Here is a 24,998-nt window from a genome sequence, read left to right as displayed (position 1 = left end):
GCACAGTGATGTAGAATAGAAATAAATCACTAAATTAAATATATTTTTGTATGTTAATACACTGTGCTCAAGTGGACCCAATTTTGCGCCAGTGGAGCACACTCAGTGATATAAAATACAAATAAAGTAACTGAATTTTAATATCTTTTTGTATGTTAATACACTGTGCTTAATTGAACCCAATTTGCCGGGGAGCACAGTGGTATATAGACAAAAAGTCACTACATTTTAATAAATTTAAGAAACAACAATATCCTTTGTGTTCCCTTTAGCAGAGTCAATGTTCTTTAAAATATTTAGGCCTACATCAAGATTAAGTTTATCTTATAATAGTTTAGTCCAGGCCCATCCCCATATCGACATTTTAAATTCCAATCTTCATCTGTTTCGTCGTAATTTAAGTATTTCTGAGTTGTTGTAATTGTCTTTATATCTGTTAAACCAAGCTGCTGTTGTTTCTGGTTTAAAAAACTAGAGTCTTAATATTTAATTTCATATTTCAATGAATAGGTGCACTTTCCGGAGACAAGCTCTATTGTCATAATTGTCTATTGTTATAATTTCAAATCATAAAAGTGCCATTTTTTCGGGCGGGAACCTATGCAGCTCTATTTTCAAAATTGTCTTTGCTCTGTATACTGAAGATTCTTATATATGTTGTTAAAAAAAAATAATAAATGTCATTTCCGGGGACATTGCAGCTCTATTTTAAACAGTTTGGTATGCCGTGCGTTGTTATACAAATGAGTTTGTGCACGCCACACTGTTAAATTTGATGTTGTTAATCTTTACATTATAAAATTGTTAATTCAAATCATGTAAATAAATCATTTTCCGGGCGGGAACCTAGTAGCTAATGCTTTTAGTTGGCAAAAGTAATCTCGAAAAGAACTCCATGTGGAAAAGAAGCCCACCCAAGAGTACTAAAAATAAAGGAGCACATGGGCTTCTTTTTGAGGTTTTATGGCAGTTTATATAACACCTATATAAATTCCTGTCATTTGATTGGACGAATGTGGGTCACATGGCGTGCAATAGTACGCACTATTCAACGATCGTTAAATAGTACTTTTTGAAACATTTTTGTTTGTTATTTAGATGTTATATAAAACAAATAATGAATGTTTTGTATTCGTGTAATGGTACAAATAATGGCACTTGGTGAATGATGAAAGGTTATATCAACTCGGCTTTGCCTCGTTGATATAACCTTTCATCATTCACCTCGTGCCATTATTTGTACCATTGCACTCATAAACATTCATTATTTGTATACTATTTAATGGAAAATAATGCTATGCAACTTTGTTTTTTATTTTAAAAAAGGTCCACTTGTTTAGGCCTGACATTTACAACCCTTAAAATATCTCTCTCTCTCAAAATCAAAGAAAAACAATATTTATTTTCAATTCCCAAAAAAAAAAAAAATATCCGTAGAGGTTCGAACCCAATCTACTAGAGCTGAGAGCATTCTAACCTGAGCATTACCCGTTCGGCCACAGAGTAGTACATGACTGAACAGCTGATAATAGTCTATTTATACGTGTATTACGTAATTCACCATTACGTCATAAATATCCTATGAACCTTGTTAAAACCAAAATCGCCAGTTAGCTCAGTCGTCTGAGCGTCGTGTTTTCACAACACGTATGTTGTGGGTTCGATTCCCACGCTGGTCGGTGGAATAGAGTTAAGGCTATGCGAGCCACTGTGTTTGGGGTTCACAGATCATACGTCCCCCTTTCCACCACACATCATGAGGCGACAACATCAATGCATCTGGTGATGTGGTGGAAACGTCCCCAAAAGGATGTGGCAGGGCCTTAGTGCTGAGACAAAGAGGAGCACATTTAACATCTTTTTTTTTTAAATTTTTTTCAACCTGTATTCAATCTCGTAAATGTTATGTTTGCCGCCCTCAATTTTAAATTGAAATTTATTATTTTCATCGCAGGTGTACCAAACGGTTTGGTATGCAATGGTCACGTGCAGGTGTAGTCGGGAAAAATGCTATTGTTAGTCATTCGCGGTCAACACACCACACTGTTAAATTTTGATTTTGTTAATCAAAGATATTGTATTGTAATATGTTATGAATAAACGTTTATGATAGTTTGTGTGTTTGGCCAGAATCCCAGAATAAACATGTTTTAAAACAGATAGTTTGTCTCCGATCGTTTTTGTATGGGTTAATGGAGAGTTTGGTTTACGGATGAAGTAACCGATATTGAACATAATATACCGAGTTTGAAATAGTTTTAAATTCCAGTATTTTTTCTCGATGTTTTTGTATGTGGCTATTTCCCTGTGCTCCCATTGGTGCCAAATTGGGTCCACTTGAGCACAGTGTATTAAAATACGAAAAGATAATTATTATAATTTACTGACTTTTTTCTATTTTATATCACTGTGTTCACTGGCGCGCGCCAAATTGGATCCACGTGAGCACAGTGTATTAACATACGAAAAGATATTAAAATTCAGTGACTTATTTCTATTTTATATCACTCTGTGCTCTCCTGGCTCTTAAATAGGTCCACTTCTTGACCACAGTGTATTAACATACGAAAATATATTAACATTCAGTGACTTATTTCTGTTTTATATCACTCTGGGCTCTCCTGGCTCTAAAATAGGTCCACTTGACCACAGTGTATTAAAATACGAAAAGATATTAAAATTCAGTGACTTATTTCTATTTTATATCACTGTGCTCCTGGCTCCATATTGGGTCCACTTGAGCACAGTGTATTAACATACGAAAAGATATTAAAATTCAGTGACTTTTTTCTATTTTATATCACTGTGCTCCCCTGGCTCCAAATTGGGTCCACTTGAGCACAGTGTATTAACAAACGAAAAGATATTAAAATTCAGTGACTTTTTTCTATTTTATATCACTGTGCTCCCCTGGCTCCATATTGGGTCCACTTGAGCACAGTGTATTAACATACGAAAAGATATTAAAATTCAATGACTTATTTCTATTTTATATCACTGTGCTCCCCTGGCTCCATATTGGGTCCACTTGAGCACAGTGTATTAACATACGAAAAGATATTAAAATTCAGTGACTTTTTTCTATTTTATATCACTGTGCTCCCCTGGCTCCATATTGGGTCCACTTGAGCACAGTGTATTAACAGACGAAAAGATATTAAAATTCAGTGACTTTTTTCTATTTTATATCACTGTGCTCCCCTGGCTCCATATTGGGTCCACTTGAGCACAGTGTATTAACATACGAAAAGATATTAAAATTCAGTGACTTTTTTCTATTTTATATCACTGTGCTCCCCTGGCTCCATATTGGGTCCACTTGAGCACAGTGTTATTAATATACGAAAAGAAATTAGTGACTTATTTCTATTTTATATCACTGTGCTCCCCCGGTGCTAAATTAGGTCCTCACTGGAGCAGTTACCGTAGTACTATTTCTAATTCGGAAGTAAATAAAGGCATAAATGGCGCTCCGTAGAAGTAGAGAATGCTCGATCGTCGAAATGACGCTCTGAATACTAATTTATTTATCATAATTTCTCCCTATCAGTCATACGCCACCAACGTCTATGTTGCCTAAACTTTTTTGTTGTGGGGTGTGGTGGTGGACACGTGTACTACTAATTAGTGTGCGCCTCATGAGGCGCATGAACCACTGGGTCGATCATATTGGTCGACCACCCGGCCCCACGCAGGATGTCCCCTGGTTAATTAATTCAGTTATTATTTGATTCGATGTTGAGACTAATTTACATGAATTAAAATTGGTTGATTTCAGTTTGAAGTCCAATTCGGTTGATCGTTTAAGAAATCTAATTACATTTTTTTGTTTTTGTTTTTTGAGTGATGGGATGGTACCGTACGGTACACAATCGAATAGTCTTTACATAGACGAGTGGTAACGGTAATATACAAGCACGGATGTGCGATACTCGAGGTACAGAAAAAGAAGCTATAATGACGTCATGAGACGGTATGTAACGTCACATACACATCAATAACCTCGCTACCAAATACGGCTATATTCCGAAAAGTTACGTCACATAACCGGAAATGGCGTAATTGCGGTAAATTATGAAATTGCTATTTTGCTATTTCTGGGAGCAGAAGTGACGTCATAATATCATAAATAGGCTTTGCTGTATATATTATATATATTACTATTCTTATTCTCCAAGTCAAGACCTTTGAAATGACACCAAACATGGCTATATTTCGACGAAATCGTTTGGCACCAAGGTATCATCTTCGAGACGTCATATGGCTGCATCCGGTTTGACATTTCTATAGTTTCTTTCTATAGCTTTGTTCACCTATAACCCTAGTATATGCATGCCATGTTTCAGAACCGTCAGAGACGACGCGTAAATAACTAGTTAGGACTTGAAAGTTGGCTCAATAGTGTCCAGATGGAAGAAGAGGAAGAGGAGAAGATGATGAGCGAGTCCTAGACTCCCCGAGTAAAAAATACAGAATCTATGTGATTCCTTATGACGATATTTACAGTACACACAACGCGTAGAGCGGCGGACGGGTGGTTTCGCTCAAGATAGATACAGATTCTACGTGGAACAAGGCACGCGGTTTTCCGCTTACTGTTTTTACCGCTCGTTTGTGTAAATTGGCCTTAACTTTAATATATTGATTTTAGTCCAAGCACACACATCAGTATCATTTTGCTGTTTAAAGTTTGTAATATGGACTAAATTGCAAAGATAAATCACGGAGATGCCATTTTTTTCATCGAGTTTGTATAAAATGAATTCGTAGCAACCAAAGTCTTTCATTTAACGCTCATTGGTTTTTAATGTTTCCAACGAGTCTCTACGGTCGTGTGTACGTTCGGTTTGCTTTATTGCTCAGGTTAGACGTATGGGCGGCCAAGTTGGCAAAACAATGCTACCCGCTGTCATACACGTTGTAAAATACAAACTGTAAAGTTGATGAAAATACGACGACTACGGCGTCCAACACTACTGCGTACAATAATTAGTTTGTCGTTAAGGACTATCCAGCCAGGCGTATCGCGAATTCATCTGGAAATCACTTCGTTCACATCGGTTGGATTAGTTGGAATCGGTAGCAGTAGTCTAGTTCAGGTAAGTATTGTTCAATTAATTCTGTTTTCGTTACTTCGTTATGTTTTACAATATTATTGTAAATAATCTTTCTATTTTAGTTCTAACTCAGACTACACAGTACAAATTAAACATTTATGAATGAAAACATAGGCCTATCTGCCTCCATTTAGTTAAAAGTACTTTGGCAAAGCATATAGTCATTATTCTAATCCATGTGCTGTGTTAATAGGCCTTATAATGTCTCTCTCATTTATAATAATATTGATAGTTATTTACGATCAGTCGATAGCCACAATGTTTTGTCGGGAAGCATTACCATTACTTGCATTTCAAAAGTATTGAATTAGTTACACACGTCCGTGTAATCTCTCATTCGGATACCAAATCATCTGGTTTTGTTGATAAGATTCCATTTATTGGGCTATACCTTCCACCATTCATTTATTTGGTAAAAATCATTGTCAACACATGTACACAAGGCAAAAAGAAAAATACACATAAAATGGATAGAAAACTGCACAATAAAAAGCAGAAAGCGTGAGTTAAAATATTGAAAAATTACAGTCATAAAACTATAGTAAATTACAATGGATATGTTTGGGAACTAATGTTATTGCACCGTCACTAAGTGTTCGTTGTTTAGAGAATTTGCATTTATATGAATGTGTTTTAATGTTAGGCCTACTGATGGCCGGATGACCAACACTCTCTCGGGCGTTTACACATAGATTGATTACGTTCCATAAACAGCCAACTTGTGCTATCAAGTTTATCTTTTCTTATTCATCGTCAGCAGCATATTTTAAATTACTTTTATTTGTTTAACTTTTATAACCTAAAATTCCATTTGTTAAAATTGTTTTATAGTTTATATCTCGTAAATATATCGCTGCTATCCGTATTTCAAGCACCAATCTTTGTATCTATCTTTCCGCATGCAATTTCAGTATTTTAATCTTCACATGATGCGTGCTGTAATTATATAGGTTTTTTACTGGTTTAATACATCGTTCCAGTTTAATTTCACTGGAACTATAAATCACCTACAATATATGTTGATGCCGAGGCAATCTTACCTGCTGATTTACAAATGCTGATGATACAGCTTTCAACGAAGTGACAACACTGATGATGCGCCAACGCCGTAACGCTGATTTGGTGGCTTATATTTATTACACCAATACTCATTTTTTGCGCAGTAATTAGGGTTAGGTTGCACCCACGAGAAGCCCTTTCATATGAATTGATTATAAACCCCGTTTTTCATTAATCTAATAATATTCGCATGAATTGATATATTCTTGAGTTCTGATTTCTTGCATTTTTCATGCCACAAAGGTAAATGAAAATAATATTTTACGGATGTGCAGCGGTCAACGTATTCGATTCCCGCGAATAAGTTCGTCTAGAGTGGAAAAAATAAGAATTCTCATTGTCTTTATTTGCTTATGCAGTCAGTTTCATTAGAAACAGTATTAATTATTTTCTATACGTAACAATACAGCTATTTATAAATGACCGATTGGTTATTCTGCGATATGTTATGCTCTGTTCTGTGATTGGCGTTCACAATAATGCATTTATATTTCCAATTCGTTTTGTATGGTAATTTATCATTTTGACATTGTTTAATTTCGTTCCGCTAAACTTTGATATATTTTTTATTATTAGCATTATGCATGATAGGGTGGAGTAGGTTAGTAGAATAGTCGTTATTAGTGTTGTAAAAGAAAGTTCAACTCAACACATTCAACCCTAGCAAGCTGTGCATCATTAAGTTTCGTAAATTAACACCTAGTGTGATTAACGTCGGTTTCGTCAAGTGAACTGAAGAAAAGGTGGAATTACGATTATGACATATATTACGTATACAAGGTAGTGTGACGATTCAAAATGTAAAATTAATGTTTCAGCGTTGCTTTGAACGCTATTGAAATTGATTACAACCAGTATTAAGGAAGGGGTCTGTATGTCTGTCTCAGTACTATCCATCCATCCATCCATCTCATTCATGTATTCATACATTCATTCATCAATTCATCACATTCATTCATCCATCTCATTCATCAATCCATCTCATTCATCCATCCATCACATTCATTCATTCATCCATCCATCATCTCATCCATCCATCTCATTCATCCATCCATCTCATCCATTTCATCAATCCATCCATCGTGAAAATTACTAATTCTGTAAATAGAAAATAAATGTTATTAAACGTGGTAGAATATTCTGTTCAATATTACGACCAACCGTGAGTCTATATCCAGATCCAAATTCCTTACAGTTGACTCAGATTAGAAACAATTGTATTAATTCCTGTGTCATAAAATTACATATTATCAATTTCGACATTCCAATGTGGGAAATTTATTTTAAGCAATTGTATGTAATTAAACATTATTCTAATGACGGTGATGTGATGACGATTGATGATTGACGAAGATATGAGGGTGATAATGACGAAGGACAATGATTTTATGGTGATAATGATAAATGAATATAATACTATGATACCGTAAATGCATATATCTTCTTAAAAACATGAATCTAATTGCCGTTATATTGGCAAACACGTTCATCTTTCAACATTTCATCGCCTGACATGCTTTACGTTTACAGATATTACTTGTACAGTTCTACTTATTACCGTTGATATTACCTTGATGAAAATACATCAAAGCAGCACCATCTTGAAAACACGTCTGATTATTGCATCGGCATTAAACCAGCTAACATGATCAGTTACACAATTATATTATTATACTGAGATTTCCTCGTAAAAATTGTACAATATTATATTTCTAAAAAAATGGATTATATTGTTGGGCTTTGATTATGATACTAAAGGTTTGATTAGAAGACCTTCATTTTGTTATTATTAATGAAAATAATAATAAAAATGTTCTGTAACTTTTCTTTTTTATAGAAAGATGCAGAAATTACCAGGTCTAAGACTGGGTTCAAAGAAACAGCCATTGCTCACTGTTGGTATGTTGCTGTTTGGAGTTCTCTCAATGTTGCTGCTAATTGGAGGTCTATTTAGTGATTATTGGATTGTAACAACAGAATTGGCCTATGAAAGGGAGTTTGGAAATGCTACACTTCAGGCATGGGTGAAACTACATGCAGGATTATTTAAGGCTTGCCCATATGAAGGTAATGTTTATTATTATTTTATTATTATTTCATACTCATCCAACAGCGAGTAACCCGCCAATTACAGGATGGATAAACTATTTAAAATTTCACAAGACAAACATATACACAAGATGCTCTACATAAACAAAGACTTATTATTAAGTCTTTGGGAGTGGAGTTGTAAATTGTCATGAGAAAAAAACCCTGACATATGACAGGACTTGAACCCAGGACCCTTAGATTGGTAGCCAAGCATCATAACCACCAAGCCACAACTCCACTCTGCATTCATATATTATTAATTTAGTTTGACAAAAATCGTTCCGACAAACACAATGACGTGCACACGAGTCTCTGTCTCCGGGCCGTGGCGAATAAAATGACGCGCACGCGAGTCTGTCTCCGGCGGCCGGCCGTGTGTGACACGAGCCTGTCTCTCCGTGGCGAACAAAATGACGCGCACACGAGTCTGTCTCTCTCCGGCCGGCCGTCGTGGCGAAAAAAAATGACGCGCACTCGAGTCTGTCGTCTCCGTGGTGAACAAAATAGGCAGCTTTCGAAACACACGACGCGGCGATTATCGAGATGCAACAGACCGTGAAATTCTACTACGCATGCGGGAGCAAAGCCAATTCGTTCGGCCTGCTCATCGCGAGACGGGATTCGGCTGATTTGGCATTTCCTGGAAGACGCGATTTGTTATGGCCCCGACAAGTACTTCTGTGAATGTTTTTTTCAGTTTATATATTTATATAATAGTACAGATACCATCTGTACTGATTGTATTTTATTTAGAAAGATATTTAAGAACATCTGTGTGAAATTAGGCCTAGACCTCAGGCCCTAGTACTAGTAGGGACATGCGATCATCGTCATCATGAATCATGATCACGTGACAAGTACACGACCGCGTTGCCATATTATAAAGGGGCATTCACACAATCAAAATTCTACAATATTAACATTTACGGTCACTTAAAGGCATCAATACCCTCGTAAATTTCGTTCAAAATGATAGGCCTAAGTAGTCAAAACATCAGTATAATGTTCTTAGTTAACGTCAAATAACATCATGATAAAACAGCTTTTAAAATATTTGGTAAGTCAAACGACTTGCCGTTCTCTCGTCATAAACACATTAAAACGAACATAACAAAGTAATCCAGATACAACACATAAGGCTATTCACACTCACAAGCCAATGAACTTATAAAAATCACACTTCATTATAAGGCTTACAATAAACCTACAAACCAACAACAATGTTTTAACTTAAGCTTTGTCTAGGCCTATAGGGTCCATAGGGCCTATAGGGCCTACACTATCAAACTTTATGTGACAAAAAATGTGATGTCCATATATATGCCCATGATGATGTCATACCACTACCATATATTGGCATATCACTGCCATATTTAGACACATCACACTTTTTTTTGTCAACCTTTTTAGATAGTGTATACAAAGCTTTAGGCCTACATTGTTTGAAACACATATCTGTAACTCCGTCATTGTCGCGCACTAAACATAAACTCACAACGTCTTTGTGTTCGCTACTTATTTTCTGAGTTGTTATAATTATACACAAAACAATACTTAGGCCTAGTTATTATTGTATCATTTAATTTCACAAAATGTAATATGCATTAACAATACATCACAAGCCGTCGGTGTACTATAGGGAAATGCACAAAGTTAACACATCGCGATGTGTTTTCGTCGGTGTTTCCGATTGTCAGTACTGTACTTTTGAGAGTAATTATTTGTATGGAAATTAACACAATTGTGTTTCTACTTCTCGTGAGGAATGCGATTAATGCATATGCATGGACAAAGATATAAATAAAGCTTTTGTTTCGATAATAATTCGATATAATGCGTTATTTATATTATCAGCAGACATAAAGGCTTCTTTAACATTAAACCAAAAATATCTTAAATAGTTTGAATTAGATCTTATCACAATCAATTATTTCTTTTTATTTTATCTTCATTTTCCAAACATTTGTCATCAATTGTCATCAACGATTAATTTGTCAAAAAACATGCATATTTTACAATGAAATGTTCAGTGATATACGGTAACCATTTCGTGGCCCAACGCTTCACATGCACTTGCAACATTGTCTGTTCTTTATAAGATAGTTGATTTTTTATTGTTTAATAATTTAATTCATCGATTCAGTTTTTATATTATCTTTCAAATAAACCAGAAAGTAATGTTTTCACGATTGAAATGAATATAAATTTATATAGCTAAATCACTTTCTTTCGAATAAACCGATGCTCATTGTCCTGACAACAAATATAGGTTAGTTCTGATAATAAACGGCGTGCCTAGGATTGGTTGTTTTTAGAGTGTTTCATTAATGTATTATATGACCTTATTTGCCCGTAGTCGGTAAAGAAGCCTGGTTTGTCTCTTATGTATGTGTTTATCACATTATTTCTGATGCATCAGTACTAAAAGAAGTCATTTACGTTAGCCCAAACTCGGCAGTAATTGATGTTCTCCTAAGTGATGTCGGAATGAATTAAATATGAAAGTTTTGATAGTCAGTACTCTAAATCATGTTATTTCCCCATTGACTCTAGTGCATTTTATAGCGCAAGATTCTAAGAACATTATTCGTAAGTTGCGTTGAAAAGTAACCCCTTTTACACGCACTGAATATTGATACTACATGATGCTTGTCCTCGTTTTTATATGGGCCTACTTCTTAAAGTTTCATTTAAGCTGTTCCCACTAGACGCAAATAGATGCCACGTTTCATTCATCTTGCTTCTCTCTAACTTGTTTAATTGGCTCACTCGTCAGAATGTGTATACGATATGGCGGAGAAGCCACTTTCAACCCTTTAGCCTATTTACAGAACATTTAGATAATTGAGATTTTCTTCTAACAAAGCATGTCAGTGCATTTATAATTTTCAAGATCATTTTATACGTTTTACCATCAAGACAATCTGGTTGGTTATTTATTATGGGAGTGTGTTTCCAAAAAAATGGATTATGTTCTAATAATAGTTTTTTAACTGCACTTTTGTCTGATATCAACACTAAAAAATAAAAACTCAAAATTAATTACTAAACCTAATCATGACCCGCCTAGTATAATAAATGCTGCTTTATTATTTATTCCTTGAATCTTATCCACTGTTGTCACAATGTGGTCAGAAAGCAGCATTGCATGGTTGCACCTCGGAGGGTAATACACAGCGCATATACATATAATAATAGTTTATGATACAAGATGAGGTGAATATTATCACTATTTCAATAATTATATTCTTTCTTTTTTTGGTAAAGAAGTGATATAATGGGTTCTGCAGACTTAATGTTTAACTGCTAGTAATTGTAATTTGTTTCATCAGTCACTTTTAGACGGGTATTTTTAATTAGTAATGGAGTATGAAGTACATTGAGTTTAGATGATAATTTGTTTTAACGTTTCGATCCTGTAGGAGTTGTTCTCTGTATGGAAGAGAAAAAAAGATTTCATGAAAAATATAGAGTTTCAAGTATATTTTATCTTTGGTCATTTATAATTTTTTTAAATATATGTATATTAGGAGCTGTAATTGCATTTGAGTTTATAGCATTTGAACTATTCCATAGCTTTTCGCCAGAATACGAGAAACTTTTCTTTTTATACTCAGTGTTTGCCTTATGTAAACTTAGAATATCTTTTGATCTAGTATTATATGTTTGTTTGCGTTCATAGAATCTGTTTCTTAAGTAGGATGGTGTCAAGTTATTCATTATTTTATACATTGTGACTGCTTCGTTGTAATATTATTTTTCTTCTAAATTAGGCCAATTTAAATCTTTGAGCGCCTGTGAGCTAGAGTCATACCTAGATGTATGTGTAATTATTTTAGCCGCTCTATTTTGGAGTACTTGGAGTTTATATTTTAGGGTTTGGTTACAACGACCCCATACTACATTGCAGTAGTCAAAATAGTGGGCTATGATAGATGTGTACATTAATGATTGAATATTTTGAGGGAAAATATTGCTGCATTTTTTTAGATAGTACAGACCTGATATTACTTTATTTTTCACCTGATCTATTTGTTTATGCCATTTTAAATTTTCATCGATAATGACACCTAAATGTTTACAGTTATTTACTTTTTCAAGTTTTGTACCGTCTATATTAACATTAATATCCATGTTAATCAATTTATTTAATTTTTGATGTGTTCCTAAAATCATATATTCAGTCTTTTTAATGTTTAGACTTAATTTGTTACTTGGTAACCATAGTTGTACATGTTTTAGATCAGTATTTACTTTGCTTATTATATCGTGTATGTCTTTAGATTAAATGCCAGTGTGCAAACAAAAATGGCCGCTGGTCCGCTGCCGGTCCTTGATGTACAAATTAAAATGGCCGCTGGCCCGCTGACGGTCCTTGCGGTGCGCTATCGTCCTTGTGTGCTGCGTCCAAGCATTGTGACGTGTGGCGCATGGTGTTGGACGTTAAACTACTGATCGTGAGACCGAGGTTCGAATCCAACTCTCGCCGCATTGCTTGCAACCTTAGGCAAGATACTTTACTTACGTTTGCCGCTCTCCACCCAGGTGTATAAATAGGTACCCGCTTAGACCAAGACACAACTTTGCGCTGATTACTAGCTGCATTATGGGAGTATGTTTCCATACGTGTTTGATCAAAAAAAATTACTGGGGTAATAATGTTAGGCGCTTAAAGAAGCTTGCTTGTAGAGCGCTATATAAGAATGAACTATTATTATTATTATTATTATTATTATTATTGACGATGGCGACCACTACGGTATTGGTTGGTGGCCACGCGCGTATGCGCAATGCAAATGAGTTTACCACCACACAAAAAAGCGATGACAGATTTGGAATGATGATCCACACACGTTGTGATTAGTCAATTACGGTGCGCGCTACACTTGTGCTGCGTCCAAGCGAGCATTGTGACGACGATAACTTGGCGACGACACTACGGTATTCAGTGACGCAGACGAAATAAGTTACTTGCTATTTTGATTTTTTTTAGTCGAAATCATTTGGATTCCGAGTAATCTGTGGAAAGGGCCGGATCGTGATAGTGAAACTATACCGCCATATTTCGCACCAAATGGCAAAAATGGTAAGAACTGCGTATCTGTTTAATATGTAATAACGACATACTGATGTTTAGGTATTAAAATAATGTGTTAAAAGCATTCTGTGTTTGTTTATGTTACATTCGTTGTAATAAACCTGATCAAGTCATCAAAATTTCCTTTTTAAAGTGCATGTGATCTTTCTCATAACATTACTTAAACATAACCTCATATTGACGGAGGTAATGATATAGGCCTATCATTACATAATACTATTACAACAATATAAGAAGTAAAACATTTAAGAATTAGCTTGAATTCTTATTCCAGATACTACAGCAATTGATGAGTGTGGAAAAATACCGTATATGTCGACAAACTTATCTCAACCACCTCCGAACATAAATGTTGCTCTCTTACGTAAGTTTCAAATTTAGCATAAACGTTAGACCTAAAGCGTGGTTCCCACTAGAACGTAACGCAAGGACGTAAACGCAACGCAAGCGTTTTAACCAATGACAAGCGAAGTTAGCAATCACAAGCGAATAAGCCATCGCTTGTGATTGGTCAATTCACTTGCGTTGCGTTACGTCATGTCCTTGTGTTGCGTCGCTAGTGGGAACCACGCTTAACTTAGTGGTAGGCCTAGATTGATTAGTGGCGGTTTCAGACAATTAGAACCATTGGAGGGACACTCAGCTAGGTATTATTCGTTTTATACAATGACCCATGTTCACATTGAGCCGGCGTGTGTAGATGGAGAGGGGTATACGCCTCCGACTGAATGGGACTGCTGGCAGTAGTTGTTAGTAGGCCTTTAAAGGCCGCTTACACAGACACGAGCGGTAACGGTACGCGGAAAACCGCGTAGCTTGTCCAACGTAGAATCTATATCTATCCTGACCGGAAACCACCCGTCCGTTCCGCGTTGTGTAAATGGTAATAAGAAATAAACATAGATTCGATATGTTTATTCTGTGTAAATTGGCCTTTATCCGTGTTGTACACACCGACTGGATCCGAATGAGGCTCAACATTCAGTATAACTTTGCTATAATATATCTTTCCTCGACATCCACTATCTGCACAATTGGTTTTGTACAATGCAATCAAAACACGCTATATATCTCGTTATTTCCACCCGTTTTAAATCTAACCAGATATAATAAATCCACCAATTCCCAGTGGGTTGCATTATACATTTGATTATAACAAGCGCTGCAGACGTGAAGTAATTTATACTATGAATATTCATGAGCGTGAAATGAGTTTACGCGATATAAAGTGTATGTATACGTACCAACATTCAACAAATGATTTGACTTTCTCCTTTATTTATTGAGGTGATTGATAATTGTAGTGATTGCAGTTTGGCTTTTCAATCTGTTGGGAATAAGTTTGTATCGTTATTGATTTAAGAAGTATAGGCTGATTTAAGTACGAGCTTAATTTCCACCCTAAATCACGAAAATTAAAAAGAAAACGACGATGAAGACTGTATTATATATATTATAGCAAAACACAAGATGGTTTTTAGTATGTTTCATCATACATGGCTTTCTGTAAGACCTGCTGTAATAAAAATAATTATGAGCGTGCTCATCTTTGATGCCGCGTCTGTCACACCTCATTGGTTTCAGCCAAATGTCTCTGTGAAAAGTAAAATAAATATAGTAAAATCATTAGAAAAGGACAACATTTCTTCTCTCGTGAGACAAACGTGCGAATTAACTCCATAAAATATTTCTCTATACAAACAAAATACTTGTATTATAATACAACTATATACAGTGTCACTTGAGATGGCCCGGTGACCATTTCCATAATTGGAATATCCAGTTGTAAATAAATTAAGTATACTATCTTATCAGTTTCATTTTATCTGTACCGCACAACAATTCTCATGTGGGATCTATTTAAAACTCTGTCTACAACAAACTTTATGTGACAAAAAAATGTGATGTGCCCATATATGGACATGATGATGTCATATCACTACCATATTGGGCATATCACTACCAAATTTGGGCACATCACACTTTTTGTCAAACTTTAGTTTGATAGTGTAAACGAACTTTCAAACTTTGTGACAAAAATATGTGATTTGCCCAAATATGGTAGTGATATGCTTAAATATGTATGTGATATGACATCATCATGTCCATGGGCACATCACATGTTTTTGTCACATGAAGTTTTGATAGAGCACTTTTTTATTTGTTTACTTATTTATTGTTTTTGTTTTGTTTTGTAAAGGAGGAATATGGAAAACAACAATTCTGCTTTTTATCAGCTTGTTTTTAACCATACTTGGTTGTGGAATGGCAACTTATGGATTGACCGATAGCTTCTCCACTGCACGTCGACACTGGGTGTTTATAGCTGGAAAGACATTTATATTATCAGGTTTTTTTAAAGATTTTGTTATTTCAACAACATTTTACGAGGGTGGTCCATCCAGCCGAAGCTGCTCATTAGGGTCCCTAACAAAAATACATCATGACGAGACATATAAACATATAACAATAACAATTAAATTAAAATAAATATAATTTATATAGAAAAATAAAGCACAACAAATTTAGAATAAAAAGTTTAATTGGCTATCTCATAAGAAAAAATAGGAAAAATGAAGCAACATTTATGTACTCTCTAAGTTAAGTCTGTACTTTATTCATAAAGTACAGACTTAACTTAGAGAGTACATAAATGTTTACCCCCTAAAATATCATCCGTCCGTAAGGAAAGAATGTAATGTCACTCTGTGAAAGTTAAATCATCTCCCACATAGGCCTATCGGATTTTATGTGACAACAAAAATATGTGATGTGCCCAAATATGGTAGTGATAATGCTTAAATATTGATGTGATGATCATCGGATTATTTTTTATCTTTCAGGGTTGTTCATTATGTTAGGTTTACTGTTGTTTTTCTTTTGCATTGATCAAGTAATGATGGAGAAGATGCCTCGATCAAATAAGAAAGTGTTCACATACGGCTTTTCCGTATCATTTGCTGTAATATCTTGTGCGTTACCCGCTGGTGAGATTTCGGGAGTTTCGGCCGTATATCTTTACACTAACTCTACCGTTTCGTCACATCAGTCGACTCGATCAAGACCTCCGCGACCAATTCGAAGCCTAACTGCTCATTCTATGTTAACGCCTAGGCCTTCGATTGAGCCGCCAATGTTAACGATCACAGAAATCAATCGATTTAGTGAATAGTGCAATTTGTTGTAATCTATTGATGAATTAACGATAATTGAATCATTAATGAACATAGACGTGTAGGCGAGTATGCTGAAACAACCACCACCACGACAAATAATTTCTGTGAAATATCGTGACTGAGAACGTGTCAATTTATACTGGAACAATTTGAATAAACACAAGTATTAACTGACTGTTTTGTGTCGCTAGTTGCCTTAATTTAGGCCTACAAATCAAATCAGGTGCCAATAAAAATTAGAAAAAATGTTGGCTGAATGTCTCCTCTATAATAAGACAAAATGTTGGCTGAATGTCTCCTCTATAATAAGACAAAATGTTGGCTGAATGTTTCCTCTATAATAAGACAAAATGTTGGCTGAATGTTTCCTCTATAATAAGACAAAATGTTGGCTGAATGTCTCCTCTATAATAAGACAAAATATTGGCTGAATGTCTCCTCTATAATAAGACAAAATATTGGCTGAATGTCTCCTCTATAATAAGACAAAATGTTGGCTGAATGTCTCCTCTATAATAAGACAAAATGTTGGCTGAATGTCTCCTCTATAATAAGACAAATGTTGGCTGAATGTCTCCTCTATAATAAGACAAAATATTGGCGGAATGTCTCCTCTATAATTTTAGTGAATCAATCAATTTATCAAAAAGTTACACAAAAAGTCGTGCATCGAATAGGTATTGGCAAGTCTCCAACATGAAGGATAGTGCTATACGGATTTCACAAGAAATGTAATAATTTCAGGATTTGTATGTACAGTTATACTGATTTGTTACGTTACTGATTTATACATTTTTCGTTATTTGTACGTATCTTATTTAATTGTAGTTGCTCTACATTCAAAATGTTTGTATTTTTATGAAGACATACAGTAGTATTTTATCTTGATGAGAACGCGTTAACATGTGTAAGTTTACATTACGTTATTTCCAGACTCTGGAAGCCATTAATTCACTAACACCAGTGATTTAGGAAAATGTTGAAATAGAATGAATTTAAAGTTTGCTAGTCACATCTGCGTTTGAGAAAACCGAATAATACAGAATTGAGTATGAGATGCTCGGTTGGATAATTGTTATACAGAGAGGAAAATGAACCAGTAATAATAACACTAATCAAACACACAACGGGACTTGATTTCAAGAGTATCCGCCGATAACGCACCTGGGCAAAACTTTCTTCAGCAAACAGAAAAAGGACATAAGTGCTACGGACAGCGCGTGAGTAGTGTAGGCGTATTTAGGGGGATAGGTTGTATGTATTCAAACTAGATTTGTATTTGAAGATATAATGAGACGGTTTATAAATATAAAAATAGAAGATTAGTTCATTGTATAATATTATTGAATTAAATTGAAGCCTCCACACGGAATTGTGGTTTTACACTGTCAACTCTAAAACGCAGGATTTAAGTGCTATAATAAGCAATAATTATTAAGTTTATTAGTGTACAGAGTAGACATATTGTAATAAATTATAATTGTATAATAATGTATTGTCATTCCGGATGACAGTTTGTTTACGATATCCGTAATTAGTGTTTAGTTAACTGTGGCTACTCTGATTTGATGAAAATGTTTTGATATGTAGAATAATATATTAGGCAATTTTAAATGTTAATGTTTGAATATGTGTTGATTAATTTATTCACTTATTTATTTTGATTAAGCCTTGGCGGCCTTATGATGGTTCAGAAAGTGTACCACTCGAAAATGTATAGCGCCTCATACCGTCACAATCTTTTTTTCTTCTTTTTTTCGGCCGGCTTTCGGAAATCTTTATAGCCCCCTCAATGTTCACACTATGGCGGACTTCTTGAAATGTGTTTTTCCAAAAAGCCCAAAAATTGATAGATTTATTGAAATACCACATTCAATTAATCAAAAAGACAATATTAGCATTTCTAATGTTATTACTTGCGATCGATGTCTTTTAGTTGGTAGTCCTGGAAGGTAAGTTTGGATATAATTGATTGTAAGGGCCTAGGTTCTAGCTACCCTACCGAGCTTGATGAGGCCCTGGTGGTGGCCTAAGCCTAGGCTAGGGCTAGTAGGCTTGAGTTATAAATAAGTAAGGCTAGGCCTAGCCTAGGCCTAGTAGTATAGTAGGCCTACTACTAGCTAGGCTAGCCTAACCTCTAGGCCTATCCTAACTCTCTAGTAGGTAGGTAGGCTAGGCCTAAGCTAGATGGGCCAGGCTATACTAATAAAAGGCTGGCTACGTAGGCAATGGCACATTAGGGCCTAGCCTATAGCTAACTAAGTGAGTGAGTGGCCGAGCGGTTAAGACAGTGGAACCGTAATTACGTAGCCATAACATCGGCAGGGGTTCGAGGCTCACTCACTCCATGGTTCTGGTGGTAGAACGAGTCTTCTCGGATAAGGACTATAAACCGTAGGTCCAGTGTACACATCTAGCTTGTGTGTGTTATGCGCGATTTGAACGATTTGCGCAATTTGAAATTGCGCAAAAAAAATCCTTGCGCAATTTGAATTGAAACATGTGTTTCAAATTGTGCAAGCAACGTATTAAATTGCGCAAGTAATCTGCAAATTGCGCAAGGTTTTTCGACAGATTGTGAAATCATGCACACCCATATTTTATAGTAATTTCTAAGAATGATTCAAAATTAAACATAAATATCGCATTTCCTTATTTTAGTAGTGCAAATATTGTTATAAGTTAGCATACCGTCGAAGAACCGACGAAGGAAAACGAAGCGGTGGTGTTCCACCAGGCGGGCGCGGCGCGGGCGGCCGGCTATACTACTCTAGCCTAGCTAGGGTCTGGACTACTGATACTGACTAAGTTACATGGCCTAGCTTAAACTAATATTAAAAACTTAAAAAGTGAGTATTAAACATTATCTTCATTGAAATGGTCTTATTTATATAATAAAATACTAAATTTTAAACTCCTCTGCCTAGGCCTAGCCTAGCCATGTATGGGAAAATTTACAGTTCGTTTTCAAATTGCGCAAAGGTGTCATATTGCGCAAGAACTATCTTGCGCAATTTACAAATTGTGCAGCGCAATTTAAAATTGCGCAAAGATTTTCTTGCGCAATTTGAAATTGCGCAAGTTGATTGCGCAATTTCAAATTGCGCAAAAAAATCCTTGCGCAATTTTAAATTGCGCAAGAATTCTTTGCGCAATTTCAAATTGCGCAAGGATTTTTTTGCGCAATTTCAAATTGCGCAAATCGTTCAAATCGCGCATAACATGTGCACTTTAAAGAACCTAGTACATCTTTCGAGACGAGTAGGGGGTTACCCCGGTGTATTAGTACATCACAGCCACTGATCACCAACTGGGGCCTCTGGGAGACCAGTCTTTGACTGAAGAGGTTACCCAGTATAAATATATACTTCAATTCAATTCAAAGCCCTAAGTTGAGGGCGATTTTCGCCTGTTACCAACCGCCGGAAAAAAGGAAATGGGGCGCCCAATATTTTGACTAACTTTTTATTTTAATAAACTGATATGGGACCATGGTGGACCTCTAGGCCTATTTTATTATAATATTATATTATAATTATATTATAATTCTAATCTGTACAGTACTTGCAATAAAAAAGTTAGTTAACAAATTTAGAGTTGAAATAGGCCTTTTAATTATTAAAGGGTCTTACGACGACTAACAGACAATTACATGTAGTAATTACTAGTCTCCGTAAAATCTCTGTAATAATGTAAATAGTTAACTTATATTGCTGAATAAATTTGAATTGAAAGAAATTATAAAATCCAGATATCAAATGAATATAGTAGTAGTTTACAGTATCAATTTACAGTTTGTATCTTTAAATTTAAATATTTCAACCTTTTTTCAGTGGCAAGACTTCATTGCTGTTTCAGTGTGCGTTGAGTTGTTCAATGGAAGGATCAAATGTCACACTCATTACACCATACAAGTTAAAAACAATGCCATTGCTGATAGAGGGCGCTAAACAGCCTGATCATAATGTCATGAAACGTGTGCATATCATGTAAGCTCTGTTAAATACAATTAATTATTAATTTCTATATTATTTGTATTAATTAGTCACTCATTGGAGGTACACACCTAATTGGTGACAGTGGCTTAGGCTTCTTTCCAGCTAGTGACTATGATTTTATGTTTTCTCCTTGCGTCATGTTTGTTTAATTTGTTGATTGTATTATATTTTATGAAATGTATTTTTTGCCTGATTAAATAATAATAATTGGGCTGCTCCAATTGTATAGCAATTTGATTTTGTACACATTATTAATAGTAAATTATTAGTGTGTTGTGCTTGCAGTGTGCATGTACAGAAGTAATTTTTTATTTAGCTAAAAATACATTCTTGCACATAATCTGGTGATTGTAGCTTGAATGTTATATTCTCACAGGAAAACAAACTGACCTGTTGACTGGGAAAATATGTCTTTCAAATTATCGATGTTGTTGACTGCAAAAACAGAAAACAATTTGTAGTTATAATAATAAAAAAAATAATTTAGGCACAATGCCAAAGAATGCAGATGTATTTGAAATTTCATAAATGTTCGGTGTATCATCTTGTTTAAATTATTGATCATTATTTTTTTTTTAGGTACCTACAAGACCGAACATCTTTGTTAAGATATCTGTCATCCCTTCACACTAAGTCACCGTTATCTCATGTTATTCTGATCAACAAATTGGATTACTATACAAATCAAGAACAGGTACAATCATCATCAGTTATTACAACTGGTATATTACACTCAATTGTGCATTAAGTTGGTGTGTTGACCCCCCGTAGGACCAAAATCATTCACCTGAAATACCCCTTTTCCAACACTTCTACTACTACTACTTCTCCAAATTTGAAGTTGATTGATTGATAAAAGATCTTTAAAAAAACAGTTTGATTATTGTTAATATTATATTGTAATTGTTGTATGTCTTGATAGTGATTTAGTTTACTTGCCATTTCTCTGTTACTTTATTGTTGTACCCTTATTGTCCTTTTTTTTTTTAGACGAATAAATGAAATGAAATGACCTCAGGGGGAAAATCTCTCTGCCACCAACATCTTTCCATTTTGCAAACCCAAATTATAATATGCCTAATTCATGGACATTTTTAATGATATTTTGTTTACATTTTTTAACTGTTTTTAGGTTACTGACAGAACTGCAGTCACTTCCGAGATATGTGCTTACCTTTTAGATGCTATTTGTTTTCTTCAGTCTAAATTGTAAGTACAGTAATTACTTATTTCTGTAAAAGACCACTTCGGGACCAGAGTTTTAAATTATATGCAATTATTTATTCAAATACTTTAAATTAATTAATGGTTTTGTGCAGAAAAAATAACCTGAACCAGGGACGATGATCTTGACATTCTTTCTAATAAATCATTTTTATTTATTAGAATACAGCGATAAATACAGGAACAGTTGTTTTACTGACAGATTTTACATTTTCCTTAAACCTTTGGTGTCTCTTGTTACCTTAAGGCCAACCTTCTTCAATTTCATGTTTTTATTCCCTTTAATTTTTTTTTCATTGTTTCTAAAATTAATTTTGGTGGGAATATGCTTGTTAATTATAGAAATGCTTTGAGCATGCCAACTAGCACCAGTATCAAGTGTTTGTTAGCTGCGTCAGTTTCTACCTTGGGGTCAACAGACTCACCTATTCTGGATATTTACCAACAATTCATACCTACAGTTTTTCATATATCCGGTAAATTTATTACACTTTATATTTTATATACTCTTGTTTTACAGTAGTTTATTTTTTGTATTTCAGAAAATAATATAAAATCACAATGTTAGAAAATACACTAACTATAAGAAAAAAACTAAATCTCCTAAATAAGATATACCAGAGGTGCATATCCAATTTGATTAATAATTTAGAGTGAATACATTGTTTAAAACATGTGTTAACTGATTTTAGTTATAAAAGTCAAGGTCAATTCCAAGATAGGAATATAGGTCAATATCAACAAAGGTCATATTGATGGTGATATTAATATTATCCAATCAGAATAGAATACTGTATGATGCATTCATTAAATTAATCCAGAGATCTAGTGTGGCTTTGATCTAGCATATGATGCAATAGCTGTCTACATAAAATAATTTTAAAACACATTTTGTATGACCTAAACAAAACGATAATATACTGTTACTTTTATAATTCAAAAGTAGAAACATTCAATACTTAAATTGTAATGTGTTTTTTTTTCTTTGTACTTTGTTTGGCAAAATAAATGATATGATATAATAAAATTCATCAAATTGTTGTATTGACATTAGCCTGAAGAAATTTAATAATAATCTCACAAAGTTGACCTAATTTGTCCTGGTGATAAATTCTAATCTAGTCTCAATAATGTTTGACTTTTCTTTATATAGAAAGTCACAGTTCTTTAGACTATATTTTGTTATCATATACGGTAATAATAGTACATTATTTTAAGTAAATTTTCTTTTGGATGAAATTTACTTAAAATACTATACAGTGATCCAGATGAACCTTTTTACTAATAGTACATTATTTTATTATTATATAATAAATTATTAAAGTAGTACCTAAAAACATATTCAAACTTTAGTTACCATATGGACATTTCTATTAGTACACATGGTATTCAAGCTGCTTTCAATATTGACAAAAATCAAGCAAAATTTAAAAAAAATGTCTTGAACAAGATTGTATTGATGACAGGATCAGGAAGGATTAGTGATGATGCTATGGCTAAATTGATAAGTTGATTCAGCCAATCAGATTGCCCCATATGAAATAATAATGCAATTTAATAATTTCCTGGAACAGCATCCCGCTGCAAAGATACCAATCTAGCAATTTAAAAGAAATCTATCAAAATTTATTCAATGATACAAAGTACCGGAATTGCTTTGTTATATCTGTAATCGACCCGGTCTGTGGATAGGAAGAGGCGGTTGTGAGGGTTGTAGTTGATGTATATTTACAGTTTTTAATGTTATTTCTGTTATTTGTAAATAATTAACCATTATTTTAAATTGGATTCCTTTTGATGGTACAAGAACGTAAAAGAATTTAGGATCAGGGGCGGATCCAGTATAGATAGGAGCTAATGATAAAAATGATCCGTCTGGTTGCAGATTATTTTGCAGATATATTATTTTATTTTAAAAGGATGTTAAATGTGTAACATGTAACACGCATGAGGATTATGTACTAATAGCAGCATGTTATGCTATTAAGCCTTAATGTGCTTAAAGTCCCATTCCCTACGTTTTTAGATCTAATTTAAGGTCACAAACTACATTTTATATAAAAATAAATACTATATTGCAATAGCTTTTTTCATTTTTAAACAAGTTAAAAGTGTATAAAAAAGAGTTGATTATGATAATTTAACCAGCCCACTATAAATCCCAACATTTGCGCGATGATTTATATTTTTGTTTTCTGGCCATTCACCAACTTTCGATCAATCATAAAGGCCAAAAAAAATGGAAGAATCTTAACTTTTTGGGGAAATCCCCAGGTTTTTCCCAATTTGTATTAAGGAAGGAATTAGTAAATGCTATAATGAATAATCAATTGTATGTTATGCCATTGGGAGGCTGTTATGTATAATAACATACCACACATTTCCTAATACCAAGGGTTGCAATACAATGGCTGCCAATTTTGAAACCTGGACAAATACTTTTTTTTGAGAACACACTAAATTTGAGAAATTGTTCTGATCAAAGTTGAATATGAATGTATTGAATTCTTGCATTATTTGCATGATAATATTTAAATAACATTTTTTTGTAAACAATTTCTGTAAATTTTGCTTTGTAGGTTTTTCGAATGAGAAGCATGTTTTTGAGTTAACCACTGCAAAAGGTGATGAAAAAAGATGTCTTGTACTAAGATATATGATTGGTAAAGACAGCATCAAAGTCTGTGAAGATGTGAGTCTATCAACATTAAACACAACATGAGGCAATGTATTTGACAGCATCAAAGTCTGTGAAGAAGTAAGTCTAAGTACTGAAGACTGCATCAAAGTCTGTGAAGAAGTAAGTCTAAGTACTGAAGACCGCATTAAAGACTGTGAAGAAGCAAGTCAAGTACTGAAGACCGCATTAAAGACTGTGAAGAAGTAAGTCTAAGTACTGAAGACCGCATTAAAGACTGTGAAGAAGCAAGTCTAAGTACTGAAGACCGCATCAAAGTCTGTGAATAAGCATGTCTAAGTACTGATGACCGCATCAAAGTCTGTGAATAAGCAAGTCTAAGTACTGAACATCAAACACAACATGATGCCTAGGTATCATGTATTTGACCATATAAAAGTCTGTGAAGAAGCAAGTGTATGTACTGAAGACCGCAGCAAGGTCTGTGAAGAAGCAAGTCTAAATACTAAAACCCGCATCAAAGTATGACCAGCACAAACAGATGATTTTAAAGATGCTGGTATAATATAAGTATTTGAAATGCATGTGACAACATAC

At 34.4% G+C, this 24,998-nt stretch overlaps 2 protein-coding genes across 3 annotated transcripts; both read left to right on the top strand.

The window, feature by feature from the left end:
- The first annotated feature begins 4,920 nt into the window (after positions 1-4,920).
- LOC140039935 (voltage-dependent calcium channel gamma-7 subunit-like) lies at positions 4,921-18,140 on the top strand. Of its 2 annotated transcripts, XM_072085530.1 has the most exons (7): positions 4,921-5,099; positions 6,420-6,501; positions 8,015-8,243; positions 13,261-13,353; positions 13,640-13,729; positions 15,566-15,715; positions 16,209-18,140. In XM_072085530.1, exons 3-7 carry the CDS (start codon positions 8,018-8,020, stop codon positions 16,535-16,537), a joined length of 888 nt encoding a protein of 295 aa, XP_071941631.1. In that variant the 5' UTR covers positions 4,921-5,099; positions 6,420-6,501; positions 8,015-8,017; the 3' UTR covers positions 16,538-18,140. The 2 variants fall into 2 exon arrangements, with proteins under 2 accessions (XP_071941631.1, XP_071941632.1); XM_072085531.1 differs by lacking the exon at positions 6,420-6,501 and having other exon boundaries at positions 4,922-5,099; positions 8,014-8,243.
- Positions 18,141-18,264: 124 nt separating this feature from the next.
- Positions 18,265-24,659, top strand: LOC140039469 (ATPase SWSAP1-like). The gene is made up of 6 exons (XM_072085071.1): positions 18,265-18,493; positions 20,375-20,530; positions 21,119-21,233; positions 21,672-21,748; positions 22,106-22,239; positions 24,343-24,659. The coding sequence occupies exons 1-6, from the start codon at positions 18,345-18,347 to the stop codon at positions 24,483-24,485; spliced, it is 774 nt and encodes a 257-aa protein (XP_071941172.1). The 5' UTR covers positions 18,265-18,344; the 3' UTR covers positions 24,486-24,659.
- The last annotated feature ends 339 nt before the right edge of the window (positions 24,660-24,998 follow it).

The sequence above is a fragment of the Antedon mediterranea genome, chromosome 2 (assembly GCF_964355755.1).
Source record: "Antedon mediterranea chromosome 2, ecAntMedi1.1, whole genome shotgun sequence".
NCBI lineage: Eukaryota > Metazoa > Echinodermata > Crinoidea > Comatulida > Antedonidae > Antedon > Antedon mediterranea.
This window is presented reverse-complemented; position numbering and strand designations above follow the sequence as displayed.